This window comes from Petaurus breviceps, unplaced genomic scaffold, assembly GCF_028583685.1.
Source record: "Petaurus breviceps papuanus isolate PSGF00001 unplaced genomic scaffold, PetGlider_PUasm1.0 90925, whole genome shotgun sequence".
Lineage (NCBI taxonomy): Eukaryota > Metazoa > Chordata > Mammalia > Diprotodontia > Petauridae > Petaurus > Petaurus breviceps.
Window position 1 is genome coordinate 24,455,828 of NW_027187380.1, and position 25,752 is coordinate 24,481,579.

Sequence of the window (25,752 nt, forward strand, 5' to 3'; positions counted from 1 at the left end):
TTATTTTTTTGCTTTTTAGAGGGCAATTGGGGTTAAGTAACTTGCCCAAGGTCACGTGGCTAGCTTGTGTGTGTGTGTGTGTGTGTGTGTGTGTGTGTGTGTGTGTGTGTGTTAAGTGTCTGAGGCCAGATCCGAACTCAGGTCCTCCTGACTCCAGGGCCAGCGCTGTATTCACTGTGTCACCTAGCCACCCCTATTCATTTACATTTTTAAAAAATCTTACAAATAATATTACAAATTTGGAAACTTCAGAAGACTTGTAGGAACTGATGGAAATAAAATTAAAATTATCACAACAATTTGCAATATTAAAAAAGGAAACAACAGCGTGACTAGGTGGCAGTACAGTGAATAGAGTACCAGCCTTGAAGTTAGTAGGATCTGAGTTCAAATGTGGCCTCAGACACTTAACACTTACTAGCCATGTGACCTTGGGCAAGTTGCTTAACCCCAATTGCCTTCAAAAAACAAAAGCAAAAAAAAAAAAATCTCTGAAAGATTACAGAACTCTGATCAATAATTAATCATGACTTCAAAAGATTAATGATGAAGTTGCCTTCCACCTTTTGGCGAAGAAGTAATGGATAGGAGATGCAAAAAGAGATATGCATTTTCTGAAATGTCTAAGTTGCTGTCATTTTACTATTCTTACTTGTTAAAGAGAGGATTTCAGTTTGTAGGATGGGAAGGAATAAAGAAAGAAAAATAAACAAATATTAAAGAATTCACAGAAGAAAACAATTCAGAAGGAAAAATGAACTGGGCAATTTTGGACCACATGAAATTTAATATACACTATTAAATAATCGAATGTAACAGAAGTTTAGGATTTCATTATACATACAATCCTCCATTTTGTTATGAATGAATAGAATGAAGTGTTCATTTTTCAAATAATAAAAATACTCACAAAACTGCAGAATTGGATCAAAGAATACATCATTATATCTGGTATGTCTGATGTCAATATAGAAACAAACAAAATATATGCAAAGAAGGAAGGAAACAAGCATTTATAAAGCCCCTCCTACATGTCAGGCACTGTGCTAAGTGCTTTACAAATATTGTCTCATTTAATCCTCACAACAACACTGGCAAATAAGTACCCTTATCATCCCTATGTTACAACTGAGGAAAACTAAGGCAGTCAGAGGTGAAGTGATTTGCCTAGGATCACACAGCTAGTAAGTATTTGAGGTAGGATTTGAATTCAGGTCTTCCTCACTCCAGGCCCAGCACTCTATATCTACTGTGCAACTGAATCAAAAGACAAAAAAAAAAAGTTGGAAAAATGCCTGACATACCTACAAACAAAGCAACTAGATTAAAGAGTCACTAAACATATAAAACTTGAATCAAATAGTTTGTAAATTTCAGAAGACATTTCAGAAAGAGCATCAATGAAATGAATGAAGTAAAGAAATCCTATTAGAAAAAGGATCAGAAAAAGAGTGGAGGAAAAGAGGAGAGTTTTTAAATTAACAACTTAAGAGTGGAAAGGGGGGGTAAGAAAGGAAGAATTAAATAACTAAATAAAAGAAATCACAAATAGGAAAAATGCTGAAAAATAGGAGGGGAGAGTTAAAAGAAAGAAAAGAGCCTTCAGAAAAAAAATCATATCAAAGTAGATTAAACAAAATTCATACTAGGAAAAATTAAATTGTGATAAATTTTAAAAGTGATAAATTAAAAAGGGAACCACAAAAATATCTTAAATTGAAAAAAAATACTAAAGACAAATGGAGATAACTCTCAAAATTTTAAAGGTGAATGGATGAAACAATTCAATAAAATAAAAGAGGGCTGGGGCAGCTAGGTGATGCAGTGAATAGGGCACCAGTCCCGGAGTCAGGAGTCAAATCTGGCCTCAGATGCTTGACAAACTTACTAGCTGTGTGACCTTGGGCAAGTCAGTTAACCTTAATTGCCTTGCCTTCCTCCCTCAAAAAAAAATTAAAAGAGGGAAGAAGATTGCAAAAGAAAAAACTATCCATCTTTTTAGTGCTTATAAGAAACACATGTAAAAAATATTCATATACAATAAAAATCAGAGGCTAGAATGAAATTTATTATGGATCAAGTGAAGCCAAAAAAAGAAAAAGTAGCAACTGTAATATAAAAAAAAAACTAAACTAAACTAAAAATTTTTAATACAAATAAAAACAAAGAAATTGCATTATGGTTTAAAGAAATCATTACAATGAACCAATATTGCATTAGATGTTCCAAATGCTACAGCATCTAAATTCAAAAAGGAAAGTTAACTGAATTACAAAAAGACACCAGAATAATAGTAGGAGATTTTAATGGTCATTTAAAAAGACAAACCTAAAAGAAATATTTTTTTAAAACTCAGAAAATATAGAATTGAACAAATTGTTAGAGAAATTGCAGCTGAAAGGCCTGTGGCATACTCTGAAGGGAACCACTAAAGAAAATAAACATTTCTCAGCATCATATAATATGTTTACAAATAAACCAATAGAATTAATTCCCAAATTAACAACATCAAAGATATATTAAACAATAGAAGATATAACACAAGAGTTATCTTTACTAGTATGAAAAAAATTTATCTATCTAAAATCAAAAGCAAGCATGATATATAACAAAGCCATGCTAGAAGCTTTCCCAATAAAGGCAGGAGTAAAGAAAGGCTGTTTCCTTTCCCAATAGTTATTTGATACAGTTCTAGAAAAGCTAGCATTAGCAATCAGATAAGAGAAAGAACAAAAACAGAAAGAGGCAGAGGAAACAAAACTATTCCTATTTGTTGATGACATAACGATTTACTATTCCTTTTCTTTTACTATTAAAAGATCTCAGAAAATCAGCAAAGAAACTAATTGAGACAATAGCTTTAGCAAAGTTTCAGTCTATAAAATAGACCTTCCAAATAAAAAGCACTTCTGCATATTAATAAATAGAAGATAATAATAGAAAGGAAGCTCAGCAAAAATGCAAAAAAGACAGAGTATGCAAAAGGAGAAGGTGATTACTGCTATAAAATGCTAAAGAGGTCAAAAAGGATAAAGATTAAGAAGAAACCACTACTTCTGGCACCTGAGAAACAATGATGTTCTACCTCCTACCCAGCAATAATGGCAGAGGACAAAAGATGGGAATATTCAATGTTGATGGTACTGAGGAGAGACAGGCACACTAATGCACTTTTGTTGGAGATGTGAAATTGCCTAACCATTTTGGAAAACAATTTGAAATTCAGTGAAGAAAGTGTTGAAAATGTTCATATACTTTGACCCAGAAATTCCAGTGGGATTCATAGCTATACTAGATATACACCATAAGGAGGTCAATGGCAAAAAGATATACTTCAGATATACCAATACTTTTAGAAATAGCAAAAAACAGGAGACTTAATGGATGTCAATCAACTGGGACATGGTAAAATAAGTTATAGTATATCAATGTAAAGAAATATTACTGTTCGAAAAAAATAATGAACATAATGCATATACAGAAGCATAAGAAGACATGAACTATAACAATGGAAATAACAACAAAAACACAAGACTGAATGCTGTAAAATCAAGCTTGTCCTCAAATAATCGCTATAAAAAAGGTGTCCCTCACTTCTTTACAAAGTGGGAGACTTAGGTGTAGAACACTTTATATAGAACCATGTTTTTTCACTGTATTAGCTGGATTTGCTGGAGTGTTTTTTTGTTTGTTTGTTTGTTTTTGCTTTGTGGAAGGCAATTGGGGTTAAGTAACTTGCCCAAGGTCACACGGCTAGGTTTTGTGTTAAGTGTCTGAGGCCAGATTTGAATTCAGGTCCTCCTGTGGAGTGTTTTTTCTTTTCCCTTATTTTATTCTTTGTTATAGAAGGTAGCTCTCTGGGAAAGGGCAGAGAAATGGTTATACTGTAAAATATACATGACAGAAAAACAATTATTTAAATAAATAAGGATGAGCAAAAAGGGAGTTTTCAGTGAAAGAAAAAATATGAAAATTGTCTTTTAAATCATAAGGTCTGATCTACTTTCCTCACAGCCTAAATTTTAAAAGGGTAATCTTAACAAAAAAAAAGCGGGGGAAGGGTTTGCCTCAAAATTCCACTTTATGTTATGTGTAAGACTAAAAACAAAAAATATTTCACATAGTACTTTTGATTTTACATAAAATGTTGTATATAAGGAGAAAAAAAGGAAAACAAAAAAATCTGAAGCTTACAGTTAATAAAAGATAATTATCTAAAAATATGATTCATACATCAAGCTGAGTCATGACTCTTGTTTTTGTTTTCTATTTTTGCTTTTTTAGAGGGGGGAAGGCAGGGCAATTGGGGTTAAGTGACTTTCCCAAGGTCACATGGCTAATAAGTGTTAAGTATCTGAGGCTGGATTTGAACTCAGGTCCTCCTGACTCCAGGGCTGGTGCTCTCTTCACTGCACCACCTAGCCTCCCCAAGAGTCATGACTCTTAATAGAACTGGTATTCTTAGGATCATTTAGACCAGGGCTTCCTAAACTTTTTCCATTCATGACCCCTTTTCCCATTGTTATTGTCGTATGGCCTGAGGGCATGTACAGTGCAAAGTGCATATGTTTTGTATTCAGAAAAAAGGTTACAGTGATGTTTCATGATGCAACACACACAAGCACTACCAGAAAAACCTTGGATTCATTATGTGTTTGAATTTTAATTAATTTTTGGTCATTTCTCATTCAGAAATCTTTTACTGCTACCAAATTTTTCTCCACCCCATCAGGGGTCATGACCCATAGTTTAAGAAGAACTGACACCTGGTTCATATTTTACAGCTAACAATTCTTTTAAAGTTAAAATTCATGGACTAATATTGGTTTATATATGCAAATGTGAATATATGTATACATATATATATAAGCGCAGTATTTTTAAAATTTCAGCAGCTTGTGTTTCATAAAATGTACAACTCAACACTAATTTGTCTTACTCATGCTTACTAATTAGCTTACTAATTACTTTCTAATTATACTTATGCACTTATTCTGAGATGTCTCATAATCATACTTAAATCAAGAGGACCTTCTTTATTATATCCTGCTGGAATAGACCTGACAAGTAATTCACTTTTCTATGGACTGTCTCTCAGGCTTCTTAAGGAGTTCTTTTCTTCAGTGAATTTTGTGCCTCTTTTGCCATTTTGTCAATTCTGGTTTTTAAGGGGTTATTTTCTTTAGCATTTTTTGTGCCTCTTTTACCAAGCTGTTAATTCTCCTTCCATAATTATTGTGCATCATTCTCAATTCTTTTCCCAATTTTTCCTTTACAATTCTCATCTCTTTTTAAAACACTTCTAGGAATTCTTGTTGAGTTTTAGCCCAATTAGCATTTTTCTTTGAGGTTTTTTTATAGCCGTTTTCACAGTGCTGTCTTGAATTTGTGCATTGGTCTTCCCTTATACCATAGTAGCTTTTTATAGTCAAATTCTTTTTGTTGTTTGATCCCTTTTCTAGCCTATTTCTTGACTTTGAACTATATATAAAAGCTGGGTTCTGCTTACCTGAGTTTTGGGAGGCAATGTCCCAAGATGTAGACTTTTTTGTGCTACTATTTTCAGAGCTAATTCTGGAAGTCTGCAAGTTTTCGGATATTTCCAAGGTGTTGTGATGCTGAGGGAAGTATAGTTACTAATCTCCCGATCTGTATTCTGGTCTTTACCTAGGAAGACTGCCTGGTCCTCTACAGCTACAAGTGCTAGTGCTTCTCTTTACCTTGGACTATAGCCAGGGACCGTGCTCCCTTCTGACTGACCACTAGGACTCCTTTCCACCCGGGAAATACTACCTAGAACCATGTATGGACAACAGCCAATTGGCATCAGTTGTACCCAGTGACAGTTTCTTTTTGACCAGTTGCCTGACCCTTTTACTGTCTCTAAGCTAAGAGCTCCTGAAGCAGCAGCAGCTAATGCTATTGCTACATGTTATATTGTCATATGTATGGGCTCCAGACAAATCTCCACCCTGATGTCACTGACCTCTCCTTGTCAACCTCTTAAGTTTTCTTAGGCCAGAAAAATGTCTCACCAAAATTTTTGTTGGCTCTGCCGCTCTAAAATGTGATTTCAGGAAAAATTTTAAAGTTGTTTGGAAGGGAGTGTTGCAAAGTCCAGCTGGGTGACTGCCTTTAATCCATTAATCTCTTAGGTTTCAACATAAGTCAGAGCCTCTTAGAAGATTTTTTCCTCATCAGCAAAATGGGGATAACAATATTTGCATCCCTCAGCCCAAAAGGATGCTGCCAGGAAAAAGTGTTATACATCTTAAAGGACTATAAAAATGTGAATTATTAAAGTAAATAAGTACTTCAATGCAAGAAATATTTATCAACTGCTCATTGAATGTAAGGAATGAAGTAAGACCTGAGCTTGTAAATTAAAATTAAATAGTACCGGGGTGGCTAGGTGGCTAAGTGAATAGAGCACTGGCCCTGAAGTCAGGAGGATCTGAGTTCAAATCTGGCCTCTGACACTTAACACTTACTAGCCACGTGACCTTGGGCCAAGTCACTTAACCCCAATTGCCCTGCCCTCCCCACTCCAAAAAAGCAAAAAAAAGAAAAAATTAAATAGTACCTACCCTAAAGGAACTTATGTTTTTCTGGAGGGCTATGATACATACAGAGCTAAATAAATTCATATCCAATATAACTGAAAAGGGAAGAAGCACTAAAAATTAGAGATAATCAAGAAACCCCTCCTGAAAAGGAATAGTATCTCAAATGAGTTTCAAAAAAAGCTAGTGACTTTATAAGGAGGCAATCAGGAAAGGGCATATTTTAGAGATGGAGAACCACTTATATAGAAGCAAGAAAAAGGCTACCATGTACTAAGAATAATTAGCATGCCAGTTTGATTACAATAGACAGTGTATGAAAGAGTTATACAAAATAAGACAGGAATGGTAGATGGGAATCATATTGTAGAAGATTTTAAATGTCAAACAGAGGATTTTTGAACTTTATACTAGAAGCAACAGGATGATACAGAAGATATTTTAGTGACATTTTCAGAAATATGTTTTAGGAATAGCAATTTGGCACTTGTATATAGAATTGGAAAGAGGAAAGACTAGAAGCAAGAAGTATGATAAGACTATTTTAATGGTCAAGGTTAGAAGTAATGAAGGCCTGAACTTGGGTAAAGGATATCTGAGAGGCAAGGAGACAGATATATAAAAAATATCACCCACAAAGGAGTGGGTCAGAATTTATGAGAGTGAGGAGAAGAAACATGAACCCATTTCAGGAACTTGACAAAATATTATCAATGATGCCAAACCACTTACTGTTGTAAAATTCAGTGTCTTTAAAATTAATACTTTTTCTGGTTCAGATATAACTGGATTCTCTTTTTTTGGAGGGCAGAGGGTAGGGTAATAAGTTAAGTGACTTACCCAAGGTCACTTGGCTAGTGTCAAGTGCCTGATTTGAACTTAGATCCTCCTGACTCTAAGGCCGGTGCTTTATTCACCGCGCCACCTAGCCTCCCCAGCTGAATTCTTTTTTAACTAGTATTTTATTTTTTCTAATTGCATGTAAAGACAATTTTCAACATTCATTTTTGAAAAAAAAATTGAATTCTTAATTTTTCTTCCCCCCTCCTTCTCCTTCCATCTCACTAAGAGAATAAGCAATTTGATATAGGTTATATGTGTGCAATCATATAAAACTTATTTCCATATGTGTCATGTTGTTAAAGGAACAGACAAAAAGGAAAAAGCACACAAAAAATGAAGAAACTAAAAATACTACGCACTGATCTACATTTAGAATCCTTCAGTTCTTTCTCTGGATATAGATAGCATTTTCCATCATAAGTCCTTTGGAACTGTCTTGGATCACAATATTGCTGAGAAGAGTGAAGTCATTCATAGTGGTTCATCAAACAGTAATGCTATTATTGAGTGCAATGTTGTAATGGCAAGTAAAGGGGATTTTTTGCTGTTTTTCTTTGTGTGTCATTCAGTTTTCCAGTCTCAGTTTTACATGCCTCTGCAGTGAGCCAATAAGACACATGCAAGTGTATTCTAACCAATCAGATGCTGAGTAGAACTGTATATAAAGAGAGCCAATATTGAGAAAGCAGGCATTGAGAGAGTGACACAGTACTGAGAGAGAGAAGCAGCTTGAGTGGGTGGAGGGAAGGGACTTCCAAGAGTGGAGAGGAGACCTCTGTGACTGGATAGGAAATCTTTGAGAGCAGGGAGGAGACCTCTGAGCCAGAAAAGGAAACCTCGATAAGCACATGTCCCTTTGCTAGAAACTAGGAATCTTTGATACGAGAATGAAGGAGAAAAATAAAAGGTAATGAAAGGATAAAAAATTGAGATAAATTTCAGTTTAACTTTCTTCATTTTAACTTTCAGAGGAAATTAGTAAATAAGAACAGCAAACACCATAAAATAATTTTTTTCCATTGTTTAGGGTGACTTATCTGAACACAGATTGCAAATATCATTTGTTGTAGTGGACTATTAAATATGAGGAAATTCTTAGAACCAGACCAACAAAATACAATTTTATGGACTATGACATGGATATAAGAAATAGTTTTGATAAAGAAAACCTTTTCTTATAATGAGATTTTAGCAATAATTCTCATTCCAAGTACTGAGAAAAAAATCTAAAAAGTTCTCTCCATCCATCCATGTATATATATATATATATATAAATATATATATATATCCATATAACTATTATAACAATCATTCTAGTTTTTTTAGCATTAGAAGGAAGAATCAAGTACTATTCCTTGCTTATATTCCATCAAAAATCTAAAGGATTTTAATATAACACTATGAAAAGGTGAAATATGTTCTGGGTATTTTAAGATCAGAATGTATCAACCTCAGAGAGTGAGTTTCAGAAAGTATGGCACAGTTACCTCACCTGCTGTTTCATTTCAGCATAGACTTTCCCTGAGTTCAGCTCAACCTGCCGCTTAAACTCTTCTAGGGCAGCATCTGCCTGCTGGGCCTGTAGCCTCTGTATCTCAGTCACCCGAGTCAGCTGCTCCTCCTTCTCCCTAGAAAATTATAGAAAATCTTCAAAGTTCAAATATCAAATAAAAGAGCAACTATACTTGTATTTTAAAAGCCTTTAGCTCTCTTTAAATTCATATTCAAGTTTGAATTTCCTGTCTCAGTTCACAACTAAATTTCCCTCAAAACGACTAAAGAATATAATAGTTACCACTAGAGAGACACAGAGATTATCCTAACACTGAATTGTGAGGGAGTAAAAAGATGACTGGCATGCTACTTCTCAGGATTCCCTAACCTTTAGTGAATCTGCCCAAAAGAAAAGCACATAATCATCAAACCATTTTACTTCTTTATTCTTTCAAACAAATTAGTCTATTTGTAAATAGGCAGAAAGAAGGAATGTATCAAGCATTTCTTAAGTGCCTATTGTATGCCAGACACTTTGCCAAGGTCCTTACAAATATTATCTCATTTGATCTTCATAACTCAGGGAGGTATATGCTATTATTACCATGCCCATTTTATACCTGAAGAAATTGAGACACTCAGAAGCAGCTGTGTGACTTGACCAGAGTCACACAACTAGTTCACATCTGAGGCTGGTTTTGAATTCAGATCTTCCTGACTCCAGGCCCACTGGAATCTATCCACTGCCTCACCTAGTTCGCTATGGCAGAAGAAACTTAAAAAAAAAAAAAGAGGATCTGAATAAGAGTGAGACCAGGAATGGGAAACCTGCAGCCTAAAGGCCAAATATGACCCTCTAGGTTCTCAAGTATGGCCCTTTTACTGAACTCAAACTTCACGGAAATCCTCTGGGGATTTGTTCTGTGAAGTTTGGGTTCTGTCAAAGGGCCACACTTGAGGACCTGGAGGACCACATGTGGCCTTGAGGCCACAGGTCCCCCATCTGTTGGTAAGACTATTTGCAAATGAGTATAGAAGAGAATGTTAAAGAACAACTGTCAGCTGTCAAATTAGTTTATACCCAGTGTTTATCTCCTCAAGCCCTGGAGAGTCATGGAAATTGGAACCTTGAGAATGAATAACTGAGTATCAATCCCAGAAATACATAGTGGGGCACAAGTGGGCAGCCAGGGACTGATGCAGCGACAAGAAAAAGTGTAACCATTGCCTTCAATATTTTATTTTGGGATTGGTGAGCAAAAGGAAAGATAGCAAAAGGCTAAGTGCCCTGGAATAGACCTGCTGCAACTGTCAGTACCAACACCAAAAGAAATGGGAAGGGGGAAAAATGCTAAGATGCCGAGACAAAAGCTATAGCAAAGCTACAGAGAAGCCACTAGAAGAGATACAAAGAGGCCTAAGCTATTTCTGTTGTTAAGAACAGAACAGGTAAATCAACATTATCCCACCTTTTGCTACACTTTTATTTTCGCCTTATCCAGGAAGGATGTTGAGAATGTATCCCCATTTTTTTATTCTTAAGTTTTTAAAAAAAATATTGTACTGTCATTTTAAAACCAGTCTATCTAAAATTTAAAAAAAAAGAAATGTGGTAAGTCATTACATTAGGGATTACATTATTTGTTTCATTACTCCAGTGTAACTGACAGAGGAGGAAGAGGTGGTAAAGCACACAGGAGAGAGATGTAGGAGATGTAAAAGTGAGGTGTATATTCATCAGAAAAAACATAAATTTTCTTTCAAATTTCTCACACCTAACTACCTAGGGGGATATAGCACCAATGCAATATTCACAGAGCTGATGGTGACTGTAAATATGCCTGGATAATTCTCAATCACAAAATATAACAGACTCACCATATATAAGATGAAAGCAAAACATTTATTCAGATACCAGAAAACTGAATCCCAAAACCAGAAAATCAACTCTATCATAATACCAAAGAAGTTAATATACCACAATAGAGCATAGAACCACACTATCCTTTAGCCTTCCCACAAACCAACACTTAAAAGCCTAGCTGTCTTCCTGAGTGTGTCCTCTCCTCCCTCCACCTCTAACTGCTCTGACTCCCAGCTTCCTGTGGGCTCTGCTCCACCCTTCAGCAAATTCCTCTCACCACAGGCTCCATTGTGATTACATTCAGTCTATTGGGGGCAAGGAAGATCTTCATTTTTGTTTTTGTTTTTAATTTTTTATTTATTTTTAAAATTAATTTGTATGTTTACTTTTAGTTTACAGGATTCAATTCCACAATTCCTTGAGTTTCACATTTTGTCCCCCTTCCTCCACTACACCCCCCCATGGTGGTATATAATCAAGTATAGAATCTGTAAATACTTTCACATTAGACATTGGTCAGGTTATAAAGATGAACTGTATCAGATGGAATGAAAAATGGCAAAGAGGACATAAAACCAAACAAGAAAAGGAAAAAGTTCGGGTATTTTGCTTCCATCTGGATATAAACTCAGTTCTTTCTAGTTCTTTCTCTGAATGCACACATTTCTCTCCATCATGAGTCTTTTGAGATTGACTTATATCACTGCATTGCTGAGAGGAGTCCAAGCTATCAAAGCTGGTCATCACACATACATTGTGTCTATAATTGTGTACAAATTTCTCCTGGTTCTACTCTTCTCACTCAGCATCAGTTTCTACAAGCCTCTCCAGGAAAATATGCAGTCCATCTGCTCCTCATTTCTTATAGCACAATAGTATTCCATAATATGCATATACCACAAATTGTTCAGCCATTCCCCAATTGATGGGAATCCCCTTAATTTCCAATTCTTTGCCACCACAAAAAGAGCTGCTATAAACATTTTTGTACATATGGGACTTCCTCCCACTTCTATGATCTCTTTGGGATATAAACCTAGGAGTGTTATTGCTGGGTCAAAGGATATGACATTATTTATAGCCCGTTGGGCATAATTCCTGATTGCTCTCCAGAAAGGCTGGATCAGTTCACAACTCCACCAGCAATGCATTAGTGTTCCAATTTGCCCACATCCTCTCCAGCATTTGTCATTTTCCTGTTTTGTCATCTTAGCCAATCTGACTGGTGAGATGTGGTGGCTCAGAGTTGTTTTGATTGGCATTTCTCTAATCAATAGTGAATTAGAGCATTTCTTCATGTGCTTATATTATAGCTATAATTTCTTTCTCTGAAAACTGCCTGTTCATATCCTTTGACCATTTATCAATTGGGGAATGACTTGTATTCTTATAAATTTGACTCAATTCTCTGTATATTTTAGAAATGAGTCCTCTGTCAGACACATAGGTTATAAAGATTCTTTCTCAATTTCCCACCTCCCTCTTAATCTTGGTTACATTGGCTTTATTTGTACAGAAGCTTTTCAATTTCATGTAGTCAAAATTATCCATTTTACATTTTATAATGTTCTCTAATTCTTGTTTTGTCATAAAGTCTTTCCCTCTCCACAAATCTGATACGTAAACTATTCCTTGTTTTAGGAGACTGCTTACAGTATCAACCTTTATACCTAGATCATACACCCATTTAGACGTGACGTTGGTATATGGTGTTAGATAATGGTCTATGCCCAGTTTCTACCATACTATATTCCAGGTTTCCCAGCAGTTTTTGTCAAATAGTGAGTTCTCCTCCCATAAACCAGGGTTTTGGGGTTTATCAAACAATAGATTACTATAGTCCTTGAGTTCTGAATCTCGTGTACCTAATCTATTCCACTGATCCACTCCTCTCTATTCCTCATCCAGTACCAAGTAGTTTTGATGACTGCTGCTTTATAATACAGATTTAAATCTGCTATAGCTAGTCCACCTTCCCTAGCAATTCTTTTCATTAATTCCCTTCATGTTCTGGACCATTTATTCTTCCAAATGAATTTTGATATTATTTTTTCTAGCTCTATAAGGTAGTTTTTTGATAAATTAATTGGTATGGAACTAAATATGTAATTTAATTTAGGTAAAATTGTCATTTTTATTATATTAGCTTGACCCATTGTAATAAGAATGTAAATTTTAAAGATCTTCCCTGCCCCTAGGCTAATGTGCACCTGAAGCCTGGGGTGGGAGGCTTGTTTTTCAGTAGACACTTCTTGATTGGCCAGTGAGTCAATAAGGTTGTTACATTCTCTGAGCCAGGAGAAGGCTATATAAGCCCTGATGTGTAGCTTTGTTTTGGGACTCACTTTGAGAAGTGTTCTGTGATTTGATCTGAATTCTGGGAAGCCGTTGTTGAGAGTCCCCCGGCTTTGAAACCCAGATGTTGTTTGGTATGGATGTAATGGTTGCACAGTTTGGAAAGCTGTGTACTTGATCTGTTTCTGTCTTGATAATACTGTCTGTATATTCTGAAGTTTGGGGTGCTGACCTTTTTCCCCTGAACGAGGTAAACGATATATGTCTGACTGATTAAAGTAAGCTTGTTAACCCATTTTGAGTTGCTTTCCTTTAACAAAGCAGATCCAAGAACCTGTGGTAGCTGCAAACCCTGAGGACGCGCTTGAGGTGCTTGCTGCTACACCCATCCATGAGCAATTGATATTTTCCCAATTAGTTAGATCTGCCTTTATTTGTGTGAAGTGTTTTGTAGTTGTGGCCATACAGGTCCTGGGTTTGTTTTGGCAGGTAGATTCCCAAATATTTTATAATGTCTACAGTAACTTTAAATGGGATTTCTCTATCTCTTCCTGTTGAATTTCATTGGAAATATATAAGAATGATGAGGATTTATGTGGGTTTATTTTATATCCTGCAACTTTGCCAAATTTATTTATTGTCTCAAGTAGTTTTTTACTTGATTCTCTAGGATTCTCTAAGTATATCATCATTATCATCTGCAAAGAGTGATAGCTTACTTTCTTCTTTGCCTAATTTGATTCCTTAGACTTCTTTTTCTTCTCTTATTGCTACTGCTAAGATTTCTAGTACCAGATTGAATAAGAAGGGATGATAGTGGACATCCTTGTTTCACCCCTCATCTTATGGGAAATGCTTCTAGCTTCTCCCCATTTCTAGTGTTTTTAATAGGAATGGATGTTGTATTTTGTCAAAAGCCTTTTCTGCATCTATTGAGATGATCAATGTGGTTTCTGCTAGTTTTATTGTTGATATGCTCAATTATACTAATGGTTTTCCTAATATTAAACCATCCTTGCATTCCTGGAATAAATCCTACCTGATCAAAGTGTATTATTCTTGTTATAAGTTGCTGTAGTCTTTTTGCTAGTATTTTATTTAAAATTTTTGCATCTACATTCATGAGGGAGATTGGTCTATAATTTTCTTTCTCTTTTTTATCTCTTCCTAATTTAGGTATAAGTACCATATTTGTGTCATAAAAAGAATTTGGTAGGACTCCTTCTTCACTAATTTTCCCAAATAGCTTGTAGAGTATTGGAATCAATTGTTCTTTAAATGTTTGATAGAATTCACTAGTAAATCCATCTGGCCCTGCATAATTTTTCCTAGGGAGTGGACTGATGGCTTGTTCAATTTCTTTTTCTGAAATAGGGTTAAGTAATTTACTTCCTCTTCAGTTAATCTGGGCAACTAGTATTTTTGTAAATATTCATCCATTTCCCTAAGATTGTCAAATTTATGTGCATACAATTGGGAAAAATAATTCCTAATTATTATTTTGATTTCCTCTTCATCGGAGGAACATTCACCCTTTTCATTTTTGATACTCATAATTTGGTTTTCTTCTTTTTTTTTTATCATACTGACTAAGGGTCTATCAATTTTGTTGGTTTTTCCATAAAACCAGCTCTTGGTTTTATTTCTTAATTCAATAGTTTTCTTATTTTCAATTTTATTAATCTCTCCTTTGGTTTTCAATACTTCTAATTTAGTATTAAATTGGGGATTTTAAATTTGTTATTTTTCTAGGTTTTTCAATTGCGTGCCCAATTCGTTGACTTCCCTTTTCTCTAATTTAATCATGTATGCACTCAGGGATATAAAACTACCCCTAAGAACTGCCTTTAATGCATCCCACAAATTTTGGTATGTTGTCTCATTATTATCCTTCTCTTGAATGAAATTACTGATTGTTTCTATAATTTCTTGTTTGACCCACTCATTCTTTAGGATTAAATTGTTTAATTTCCAATTAGTTTTTAGTCTGTCTTTCCATGGCCCTTTATTGTATATAATTTCTATTGCATCATGATCTGAGAAGGATGCATTTAGTATTTCTGCCTTACTGCATAGAATTGTGAGGTTTTTATGCCCTAGAATGTGATCAATTTTTGAGTATGTGACATGAACCACTGAGAAGAAAGTATATTCCTTTTTATCCCCATTCAGTTTTCTCCAGAGATCTATCATACCTATCCTCTCTAAAATTCTGTTCACCTCCTTAACTTCTTTCTTGTTTATTTTGAGGTTAGATTTATCAAGTTCAGAGAGGGGGAGATTAAGGTCTGCCACTAGTACAGTTTTGCTATCTATTTCTTCCTCTAATTCCTTCACCTTCTCCTTTAGGAATTTGGATGCTATACCACTTGGTGCATATATGTTAAGTAATGATATTGCTTCATTCTCAATGGTGCCTTTTAACAGGATATAGTTTCCTTCCTTATCTCTTTTAATTAGATCTATTTTTGCTTTTGCTTTATCTGAGATAAGGATTGCTACCCCTGCTTTTTTTACTTTAGCTGAGGCATGATATATTTTACTCCAGCCTTTTACCTTTACCCTGTGTGTATCCCTCTGTTTCAGATGTGTTTCTTGTAAACAGCATATTATAGGATTATGATTTCCATTCTGCTATCCATCTCCGTTTAATGGGAGAGGTCATTCCATTCACATTTACAGTTATGATTGTTATCTGTTTCTTTCCCTCCATCCCATTCCTGCCCCTGTTAATGCTCATATTTTTTCCCCTTCTCCCTACCCCCTTAATAGTTTTCCTTTTGACCACCGCCTCCCTCAGTATTCCCTTATCAGCCCCCCTCCCTTTTCCCCCCCTTTCCCCTTACTTCTTCCCTCCCTACTAACCCCCCCCCCCTTTCTTAGCTCTTTCCTCCTCCTACTGCCTGTAGGATATTTTTATATTTAATGAAGTATGTTATTTCTTCTTAGCACCAAGGGTGACAGGAACAAATCTCATGCGAAGCTCCTCTCTATCCCCTCTTTCCCTCTGAAATGATACTTTTTGTGTTTCTTCTCCATACAGCCCTGTGCTTAACTGGTTGTTATTCCCTCCTTGCACTAGAACCAATGAGGGAAAAGCTCATATGATTCTCATCTCCCTCCCTTCTTTTCCTCCGCTATACTGTCTTTATGCCTCTGTGTGGCATAATTTCCCCTTTTCCACTTCGTTCATTCCTCTTCTTCCATTGCAGTCCCTTTGTAGCCCTTAATAAGATTTTTTTTATTTTCATTTTGTGTATTTTGTACTCATACCCTCTACCTGTCTATAATCAGTTTGCTCTTATCAAATAGGGTGTGTGTGCGTGTGTGTGTGTGTGTGTGTGTGTGCATTTTCCTTGTTTACCTTTCTATGTCACTGTTGCATCTCATAATTGGAGGTTGAATTTTCCATTGAGTTCTGGCTTTTATATCAAGGAAGGTCTGGAACTCTGTTATATCATTGAATGGCCATCTCTTTGCCTAGAAGAATATGTTCAGTCTCACTGGGTAGGTGATCCTTAATTGTAACCCGAGCTCTTTTGCCTTCTGGAAAATTGTATTCCACTTCCTCCGATACTTCAGTGTAGAAGCTGCCAAATCCTGTGCGATCCTCACTGTGCACCCTCGATATTTGAATTGTTTCTTTCTGGCCACTTGAAATATTTTCTCTTTTATCTGGTAGTTCTGGAGTTTGGCCACAACATTTCGAGGACTTTTCAGTTTGGGATCTCTTTCAGCAGTTAGTTCGGTGGATTCTCTCGATGTCTATTTTACCCTCAGGTTCTAGTATCTCTGGGCAGTTTTCCTTAACTAGTTCTTGGAGAATGTTGTCCAGGATCATTTTTCATCATGATTTTCTGATAGGCCTATGATTCTCAGATTATCTCTCCTGGATCTGTTTTCCAGGTCAGTTATTTTTCCATTGAGATATTTTACCTCTTTTTCTAATTTTTCATTCTTGTTGTTTTGTTTGACTAATTCTTGGTTCCTCATAGAGTTATTTGTTTCAATTTGGTTGATTCTAGTTTTTAGCAAATCATTTTCCTTGGTTAATTTTTGGAGCTCCTTTTCCATATCATACACTTTTCTTTTTAGAGAGATGTTTTCTTCATTATAATATTTTTCTAATTCTGCAATTTTGGTTTTGAGAGAATTAATTCATTTTATCTTCTATCTCTCTCATTTGGTTTTCAAAGTTCCTTTTGATCTCAGCTAGGAGAGCTTTCTGTGCTTGGGACCCATTTCCTGTTGATGTTTCAGCTGTGGGTGTGGAGTCCACATTGTCTCCCTCTGAGTTTGGTTCCTCCCTCTAAGGATAGTAGGACTCCAGAGTCTTTGTAGTCTGCTTTGTACCCATTTTGAGGCAGAGCCCTAGCCACCTCCTTCCTCTAGGGATCCCAAGCCTTTACTGTAGAGGGTTTTGCCCTGGGGCAATAGTTACTATGTTTTCAGGGTCAGAGGGAGGTGGTTAGAGCAGGTGAGGTTCACTCTGTCATCCTGGTCTTTGGAGGTCCTGATAGGGGCTTTTTTTTTTTTAAATTTCTGGGCTATGAAGTGGTAGCCCCAGGAGGATTTGCTATCTGGGAGAGGGCCCCCTTCATTTGGTTCTTACTTTGCTCTTTCCAGTCCCAGCCCTTTGGTGATAGGCCTGGTAGTGGCCCTTGTGGTTGGTGGGACAACTTTCCCTCCAAGTTGATCAGGCCTCTGCAGGCCATGCCTTCCGGGCCTACCTCAGCTGCAAGGATCTTTGAAGAAGGGAAGATCTTCAAATTCCCTTAGGTCTATTAAAGGGTAGGGAAGATCTTCAAATTCCCATTCCCATTACATTCACCCCCAAGATCTTTCATGTCCCTTACACAGTGAAAATACATTAACAATACATTTCATTACATAGGTTAATGGGACTTTAGGGGTAACTGGTGACAATAGAACTTTACAACAATATAACAGGGATAACAGAAAATAAGCATATAAAATGATATCGTAGGGTGGTGACTTGAGCACCCCATCATTCCCCCCTCGAATGAATGGGGCTCAAAATCTTGGGGTAAGGGTTGAAGGTCTCTTCTCCCATAGCTACTTCCTGCTGAAATTGGACATAGAGTTGTCACAGCCCCAAGAGATGCCATTTGAGAAATCGGTTCTTTAGCTGGCATCTGAAACTTGGTCAACGACAGGTCCAGGGGTGGCACATCACAGTCGTGGAGAGGCGGTGACATCTGACTTAAGCGACCAGTCATTTACAGGTGGAGGGCACTATGTCTTCAGGAAAAAAAATCTTGCAAACACGTTTAACAGACATAAAGCCAAAAAGAAACAAATATAGAATCAGCTGTGCTGCTGGAGTCCTTGAACTTACTATCAGAGCAATGGTTCAGGAAGATCTTTTGGGGGCAGTTCTTCTCTATTCCATTTAATATCAAGCCCCTTTTCTTGATACATTTTGTATAGCTCATTAGTTGCAATACCATCAATTCTTCCAAAATCAACACTTGCTCTCAAAAGAGCAGTATACAATTCTTTCCTGGTCAATCTATTCTGACATTGAATTTGATGGCTATTTACTCTTCTCTCTCAAGGGAATTTATCTTTTCCCCATTCTCCCAAGTCACTTAGCTGTGAAATTTTATCTAGCACACTTCTGAAAGAGGATACCCTATTTCACTGAATAGTAGGGTCAGAAGTAGGTGCTCATAAGCCAAAGGAGCTGTCTTCACTATGTTTCTATGAGAAACTGCTAAGGGGATATTGTGATACACATTTGCATCTCCAACCTTGAGAATAGTTTTCACAACTTCCTCTTTTAATTTTCTCATACAGTCTCTAAGCAAGTACCAGGGTCTTTCTCCACTAGGCTACATAGAATCAATGGGATATACTTTATTGCATCCCTCAGCAGCTAAAGCTAAGAGATTGGTTGTATTGTTACCTCCTTGAATATCATAATCTCTAAAAGTTTGCTGGACAAAAGGACTTTGACTAGTACCTATAAATTTCAAGCAATCCATGCCATCTATCCATACTCCTCTGGCCCCTTCATCACTAATTCTTACCATCCAAGAAACTAATGATTCTCCCATCCTTTGGTAAATCTGCTTAATATATCAGTAACCTTCTGCTGAGTGAAATCCTCAATTATCTTCTTGAACTATGTTTGACCCCTGTGGTTCTCCTGCTTTCTTCTTAGTATGGGGCAAACTTTTGCCCACATAAAAACATCCTCACCTCACATGGTTTCATTCTCCACCCACACACTTTCCTGGCAGTGGTTGTCATGGTAAGTAGTTTCAGTTTGAGCTATATGCACTTTCCACTGGTTAATTTTTTGCTTTTTCTTAGCTAAATTCACAATTTTTTCTTCTACCACCTGAGATCCTCCAGCTTGCTCTTCTAAAGGACAGCCTGAATGCTATAACACAGAAAATTTCTCATCCAAAACAACTAATTTCTTCTCCATCTGACTTTTCTCTTTCAACAGTTTGTCTCTACTTTTACATAAAATATGATAACCTGTAAATAAAACCCAACCTCTTCTACAACCCCCTTCCAGTTCTCTCCCTGTTTTTATTGATATTCCTTGCAAACATATTTCTAAATCTCTAGGGCTTCCTTTCTGTAACCTCAGTTCCTAGTTTTCACAAAGCCCTGTACTTTTTACCCCACTCCCTTGCTAGGGAGGAATAAGGTAAAAACCTCCCATCCTGGGATATCCATTTCTTCTTCTAAATCCATTCTTCCTTCAAATAGAGGTCCAATATTTCACAATCCCATCCTCATTGCCAAATGTAGCACCAGACTCTCCACATAGAACACAGAAGCAAAACATTTATTCAGACACCAGAAAACCAAATCCCAAAACCAGAAATCCAAATCCATCATAGCACCAAAGAAGTTAATATACCATAACACAACATGGAGTCACACCTTCCTTTAGCCTTCCCACAATCCAACACGCACAAGCCTAGCTCTCTCTCCGGGTGCATCCTCTCTTCCTTCCAGCTCTGTTCTGACTCCCAGCTTTGCTCCACCCTTCAGCAAAGTTCCCCCACAACAGGTTCCATGTGATTACAGTCAGCCTATTAGGTAGCAAGGAAGATCTTTGTAGCAGGGAAGATCTCTAGATTTTCTTAGGTCTATTAGGCAGGGAAGATCTTCAAATTCCCATTACCATTACAGGGGATGAAGCTAAACAAAAGAAAATTATGGATCCATGGTTTTATAGCTTTCCAAAAGCAGGGAACACATGCAGTGAGACCTTCCTATGCATAAAACTTGAGTCAACTGTTTCTCATAAGGGGATAATTATAAGAAAGTTGAGATTAGTCATTCTAAGGTCCCCATTTCACATACTATCTCTTCACAATATGCTGACCTGATAGGAAAAACATTTGTCAAGGAGTAGAGCCTTGAATGAACAATAAAGAAAGAAATGGGGAATGTTAGAAGCCATTCCAATAAGATCATGGATAAAACAAAGATGTCTATTATCACCATTACTATTCAATATTGTACAAAAAATGCTAGCTATAGCAATGACAAGAAAAAAAATTAAGAAATAAGCACAGGCAATGACTAAACGAAACTATCACTCTTTGCAAATGATATGTTTGTTTCCTCTGAAAAGTCTAGAGAGTAGAGTAAAAAAAACTAACAGAAAAAATTATCAACTTTAGCAAAGTTGCAAGATATAAAATAAATACAAACAAATCACCAGCATTTCTTTATGTTACCAATAAATCCAGCAGGAAGAAATAGAAAGAGAAATTCCATTTAAAATAACTAATAGCATAAAATACTTGAGAGTCTACTTGCCTGGAACTATATGAACACAACTACAAAACAATCCTCAGACAAATAAAGACAGATGTAAATAATTAGAGAAATATTTTTTGCTCATGATTAGGCTGAGCCAATATAATAAAAATGATAATACTATGCAAATTAATTTACTTATTCAGTACCATACCAAATTAGCAAAGAATTGCTTAATAAAGACAGAAAAAAATCATAACAAAATTCATCTGAAGGAACAAAAGTTGAAAAATATCAAGAGAATCAATTTTTAAAAATCAAGAAGGAAAGGTGAATAGAAGTACCAGATGGAAAACTATATTCCAAAGCTACAATAATCAAACAATTTGGAACTATTTAAAAACTTGAGAGGGTGAATTAGTAGAACAAATTAGTTATAAAATATATAGAAGGAAATGAGTACAGTACAGTTTGATTAACCCAAAGATTAGAGCAAGAACTCACTATATGGAAAAAACTGTTGGGAAAACCAGAAAGCAGTCTGGCAGAAGGTAGGCAGAAACCAACATCTCACACCATATGCCAAGCTAAACTTAAAATGGGTATACAATTTAGAAATATAGGGTGATATAATCAAATTAATGGAGCACAGAACAAATTATCTGTCAGATCCATGAATGTGGAAATAATTTATGGCAAAACAAGAGGAAAAGAGACTTATAGGTATATTTATTATGGAGACAGATATCACATTTCTGTTACTTTCCCATTCTTCTAAAGGGTTAATCCCTCTTCTTTGCTCTCACCCTTGTGTGAGTGTCTACTCTTTCTCAGTTACTATCTTCCCTTCTTTCCTTCCTTCCTTTTTTCCTTCCTTCCTTCCTCTCTGACTTGCCCAGGGTCACAAAGTTAGTGTCTGAGGGCTGAGTTGAATTCAGGTCTTCCTAACTTAAGGCCCTGCACTCTATCCACTGTACCACCTACCTGTCTCTAATAGAAAAGGAAATCCTTCCTACAAAAAGTAATACAACAAAAAAGTAATAACACAACCAAATATAGGACACGCACCCAGCAAAATTCTGTGTTCCAAGTCAACAAGTTAAGAGAGCTCCCTCCCCTGAGCAAGACCAAAGATGATCAGGAAATCCCAGAATGGGGACCCTGAAAGCCCAAGAGGAAATAGGCAGTGACCACAAAAGCCCCAGAAGAAACAGAAGGCTACCAGAATGGTACTGTTCAGGCTGAAACACTCCAGGTCCAGTGGTTAAGAATTCCCTAATTTTGTATTCTAAGATGGCAGAGAGGACCCTGAAGATCTAGCAATCAACCTCAAAATCAAACCTCAAAGACATATAAAGTCTAACCTTAGGATGTGAAAGTCAGTTCATGAAGCCCAAGGACTGCCTTTATCTCCCCCATTGACTGTAACCTGTGCTTTAGGAAAATCATTTTAGTGGCTGAGAATGGAGCATGCAGTGGAGTGGTAAGAGATATGAGGCAAGCAGACCGATTAGCAGGCTTTTTCAATATTCCAGGTGGAAGGTGATGAGAGCCTGTATTAGAATGGTGGCAGAGGAGAGATGGGATCATGTTCAAGAAATGTTGAAAAGGTGAAACTGAGAGGCCTTGGCAACAGATTGGATAAAGTAGGTGATAGATAGTGAAGAATCCAAGATGATACATAGGTTACAAGTCTGAAGAACAGGAAGTATGGTATTGACCTCCACAGTAATAATGAACATAAGAAGGTGAATAATAGCTAGTATTTACACAGTACTTTAAAGTTTATAAAGCTTTTTACAAATACCTTATTTCCTCCTCACAACAATCTTGGGAGGTAGGTGCTATTATTATTCCTATTTTACAGATGAAGAAACTTAAGTAGGTAGTGATTTGTCTAGGATCACATAGCTAGTAAATGTCTGAGGAAGGATTTAAACTAAGTTTTTCCTGATCCCAGGTCCAGCTCTCTATCTACTGCACTACAACTCCTTTTTAGGCATCTAGAACTGGATGTCCAATAGATACCTTAAATTCAACATGTCTAAAACTAAACTCATTCTTTCTCCCAAAATTCTCTCATCTTCCTAACTTCCCTTTTATTTTTGAGGGATCTTCTCAGCCACCCAGGGTTGCAACCTAGATACCATCTTTGACTCTTCCCTCTCTTTTACCTCTCCCTATCACGTCTATCTTTGTAATATCTCTCATGTATTTTCTCTTCTTTCCTCTGACAAGGCAATCACCCTGGTTCAAGCCCTCATCATGTCACACTTGGACTTTTGCAATAGCTCATGATTGGTCTCTGACCTAAGTCTATCCCCATTCCAATTTCTCCCCCATTTAGTTGTCAAACTGATCTTACTGAAGCATGGGTCTGACCCTGTCACCACAGCTCCTGTACCTGCCCTCGCCAATAAACTCTACTGGCTCCCTGTTACCTTTGGGATCAAGTATAAAATCATTTATTTGTCATTCAAAGTCCTTTATAACCTAGTCTTTTTCTACTTTTCCAATTTCCTTACAGCATACTCCCCAAAATATACTTCAATCAGTAACACTGTTCTCTTTGCTGTTTCTCACATACACCATCTACCTCCTGATTCCGAGGATTTTTTTCATCAACTATCCCCCATGTATGGGATGCTCTCTCCCCACATCTCTATTTCTTAGCTTCCCTGGTTTTCTTTGAGTCTCAGTTAAAGTCCTACCTTCAAGAAGCCTTTCCTGATCCTCCTTAATTCTTAGTGCATTCTCTCTGGAACTATCCTGAATTTATCCTGTATACATTCCATTTGTAAACATTTATTTGTATACTTTCTCCCTCCTTAGATTGTAGCTCCTTAAGAGGTGGGATTGTTTTTCCTTCTCTTAAGTATTCCCAGCCCTTAAGCACAGTGACCAGAATATAATAGGTGCTTAAGAAACGCTAGTTTAGTTGACTTGAGTTTACTTGACTCCATGAGAAAACAAGAAATTTTAGAACTAAATTAAAAGATTAAAAAAATAGGAGAAAATGTGAGATACATGATATCAAAAAAAATTTGCCCAGAAAACAGGTCAAGGAGAGAATTTAAGAATCATTTAGACTCCTTGTAAACCACTATTTTTTTTTAAAGCCTGTATACTAAACTTCAAGAAATCATAAATGAAAACTTCCCACATCTATTGGAATCAGAGGCCAAAGGAAAGACAAAAAGAATCCAAAGGGGCAGCTAGGTAGCACAGTGAGTAAGAGCACCAGCCCTGGAGTGGGGAGGACCTAGGATCGGTTCCAGCCTCAGACACTTAACACCCACACAAAATAACTGGCCAGGTAACCTTGGGCAAGTTATTTAACCCCAATTGCTTTTTAAAAAAAGAATCCATTTTCCACCCCCTGAAAGGAAATCAAAAAGGAATAGTCCTAGAAATATCATAAGCGAAATCTATAGTTATAGCATTAAAGAAAAGAAAAATATTGCAAGCATCCAGAAAGCAGCAGTTCAAGTACCAAGGAACTACAGCTAGGAGGCACAGAAGGCCTCAGAGCTTTTATTAGAAACCTCAGGATAGCATGGAATACAATATTACAAAAAAAGAGAAAGATATAGGCTACCGTAAAAGAATAACTAACCCATCAAATCTGAATATAATCTTGGGGGGAGGGGGGAAAATGGATATTTAATAACTTAAAGGAATTTCAAGCATTTCTAAAGAAAAGACTAGAGCTGAGTAGGAATTAAAAAAAAATAAAACAACCTAGAAAGGTAGATATATTTTAGCAATTGAGAGAACAAACAAGTATTTCTTAAGAGTCTTAACAAGTCCTAGGGATAGTTCAGTTCTGAAGGTTTAAAGAAGGGAAAGAAAAAAGAGGCTAAAAGAAATACAGTAAAAGAAGATGAAACAGTCAGTGAAACTAGCTAGCTATTTTTGGTAAGTGAAGTACATGAGAAGAGGAGATTAGGCATGGAAGAAAGGATGGGGGAATGAGCAAAGGATAAACTTCACTCATTTGAAATGGACAAAGGAGTAATATATGAATATATATATATATACATATATATATATATAACACACATACAAAAACACATGTGCACACACACACACTCACACATACACTGATGGATGATTTTGGTGTAAATATGTGTGAAACTTGTCTGACAAAACCAGCTAAGTTGGTGGAAGAATGAGGAAGTGGTAGTGCCCACCTCTTTCCCACAACTTCTCCAACAAAAAACTAGAAGGAGTACCAGACTAAGTCCTGATTGGGATATCCAAAGAAAAATCACAATGAGGTAAAGCATAGGAAGACACAGGTGTGTATAAACTATAGACTGGATCCAGCACTACATCAAACCTTCTACTTTTGCTGAGGCTTCTGGATATGTACTGGGGGCGTGATGTTGCACGCAGAGTACCGGAAGGAAAAGGAGCCAAATTGGGTACTACATCCAGTGGAACTAAGAAGGAGATCTGCACCTGGTGAGTCAAGGCAAGGAGCAGTTGTAGGACCAAGACTGTGTACTAGGCATAAAGCAGGAATGAAGCAAGTAACAGATGTGTGTAAATGTGTGGCTCTTACCTTTGAGTTCAGCTCCCAAATTGTTGCGTGGCCTACAGCTGAATAACAAGGGCAAGCTGACAATGGTGTTGCCACTACTCTCCCCTCTAAATAAAAAGGCTATAATGTTTTTTAAAATTCACAGAAGAGAATAGAATGAAGTTCATAAGGGAGCACAGACAAGAAGGACAGCTTTAGAAGTAACAAATCTTGTTGCATACTTTGAAAAAAATGTTATGAAATGAAGTTACATGGTTCTACAAATCCTCTATTTGTGTCATATGCATATAGAAATGCTCTTTTTAGAGTTTCTAAGCACACAATTTTATTTTCAAAAAATAAAATAAAATTTAGAATATTTTGGAAAACCATTGTGTTACAAAGATATCCTCCAA

General features: G+C 36.5%; 1 protein-coding gene across 11 annotated transcripts in view; it reads right to left on the reverse strand.

Annotated features, from left to right (window-relative positions):
- The window catches only part of CEP112 (centrosomal protein 112), a 555,671-nt gene that overhangs the window by 325,976 nt on the left and 203,943 nt on the right, over positions 1–25,752 (reverse strand). For all 11 annotated transcript variants that reach the window (XM_069076590.1, XM_069076589.1, XM_069076587.1 and 8 more), the window contains one exon: positions 8,899–9,034. In XM_069076590.1, coding sequence (XP_068932691.1) covers positions 8,899–9,034 — 136 coding nt within the window. The remainder of the gene's footprint in view (positions 1–8,898; positions 9,035–25,752) is intronic.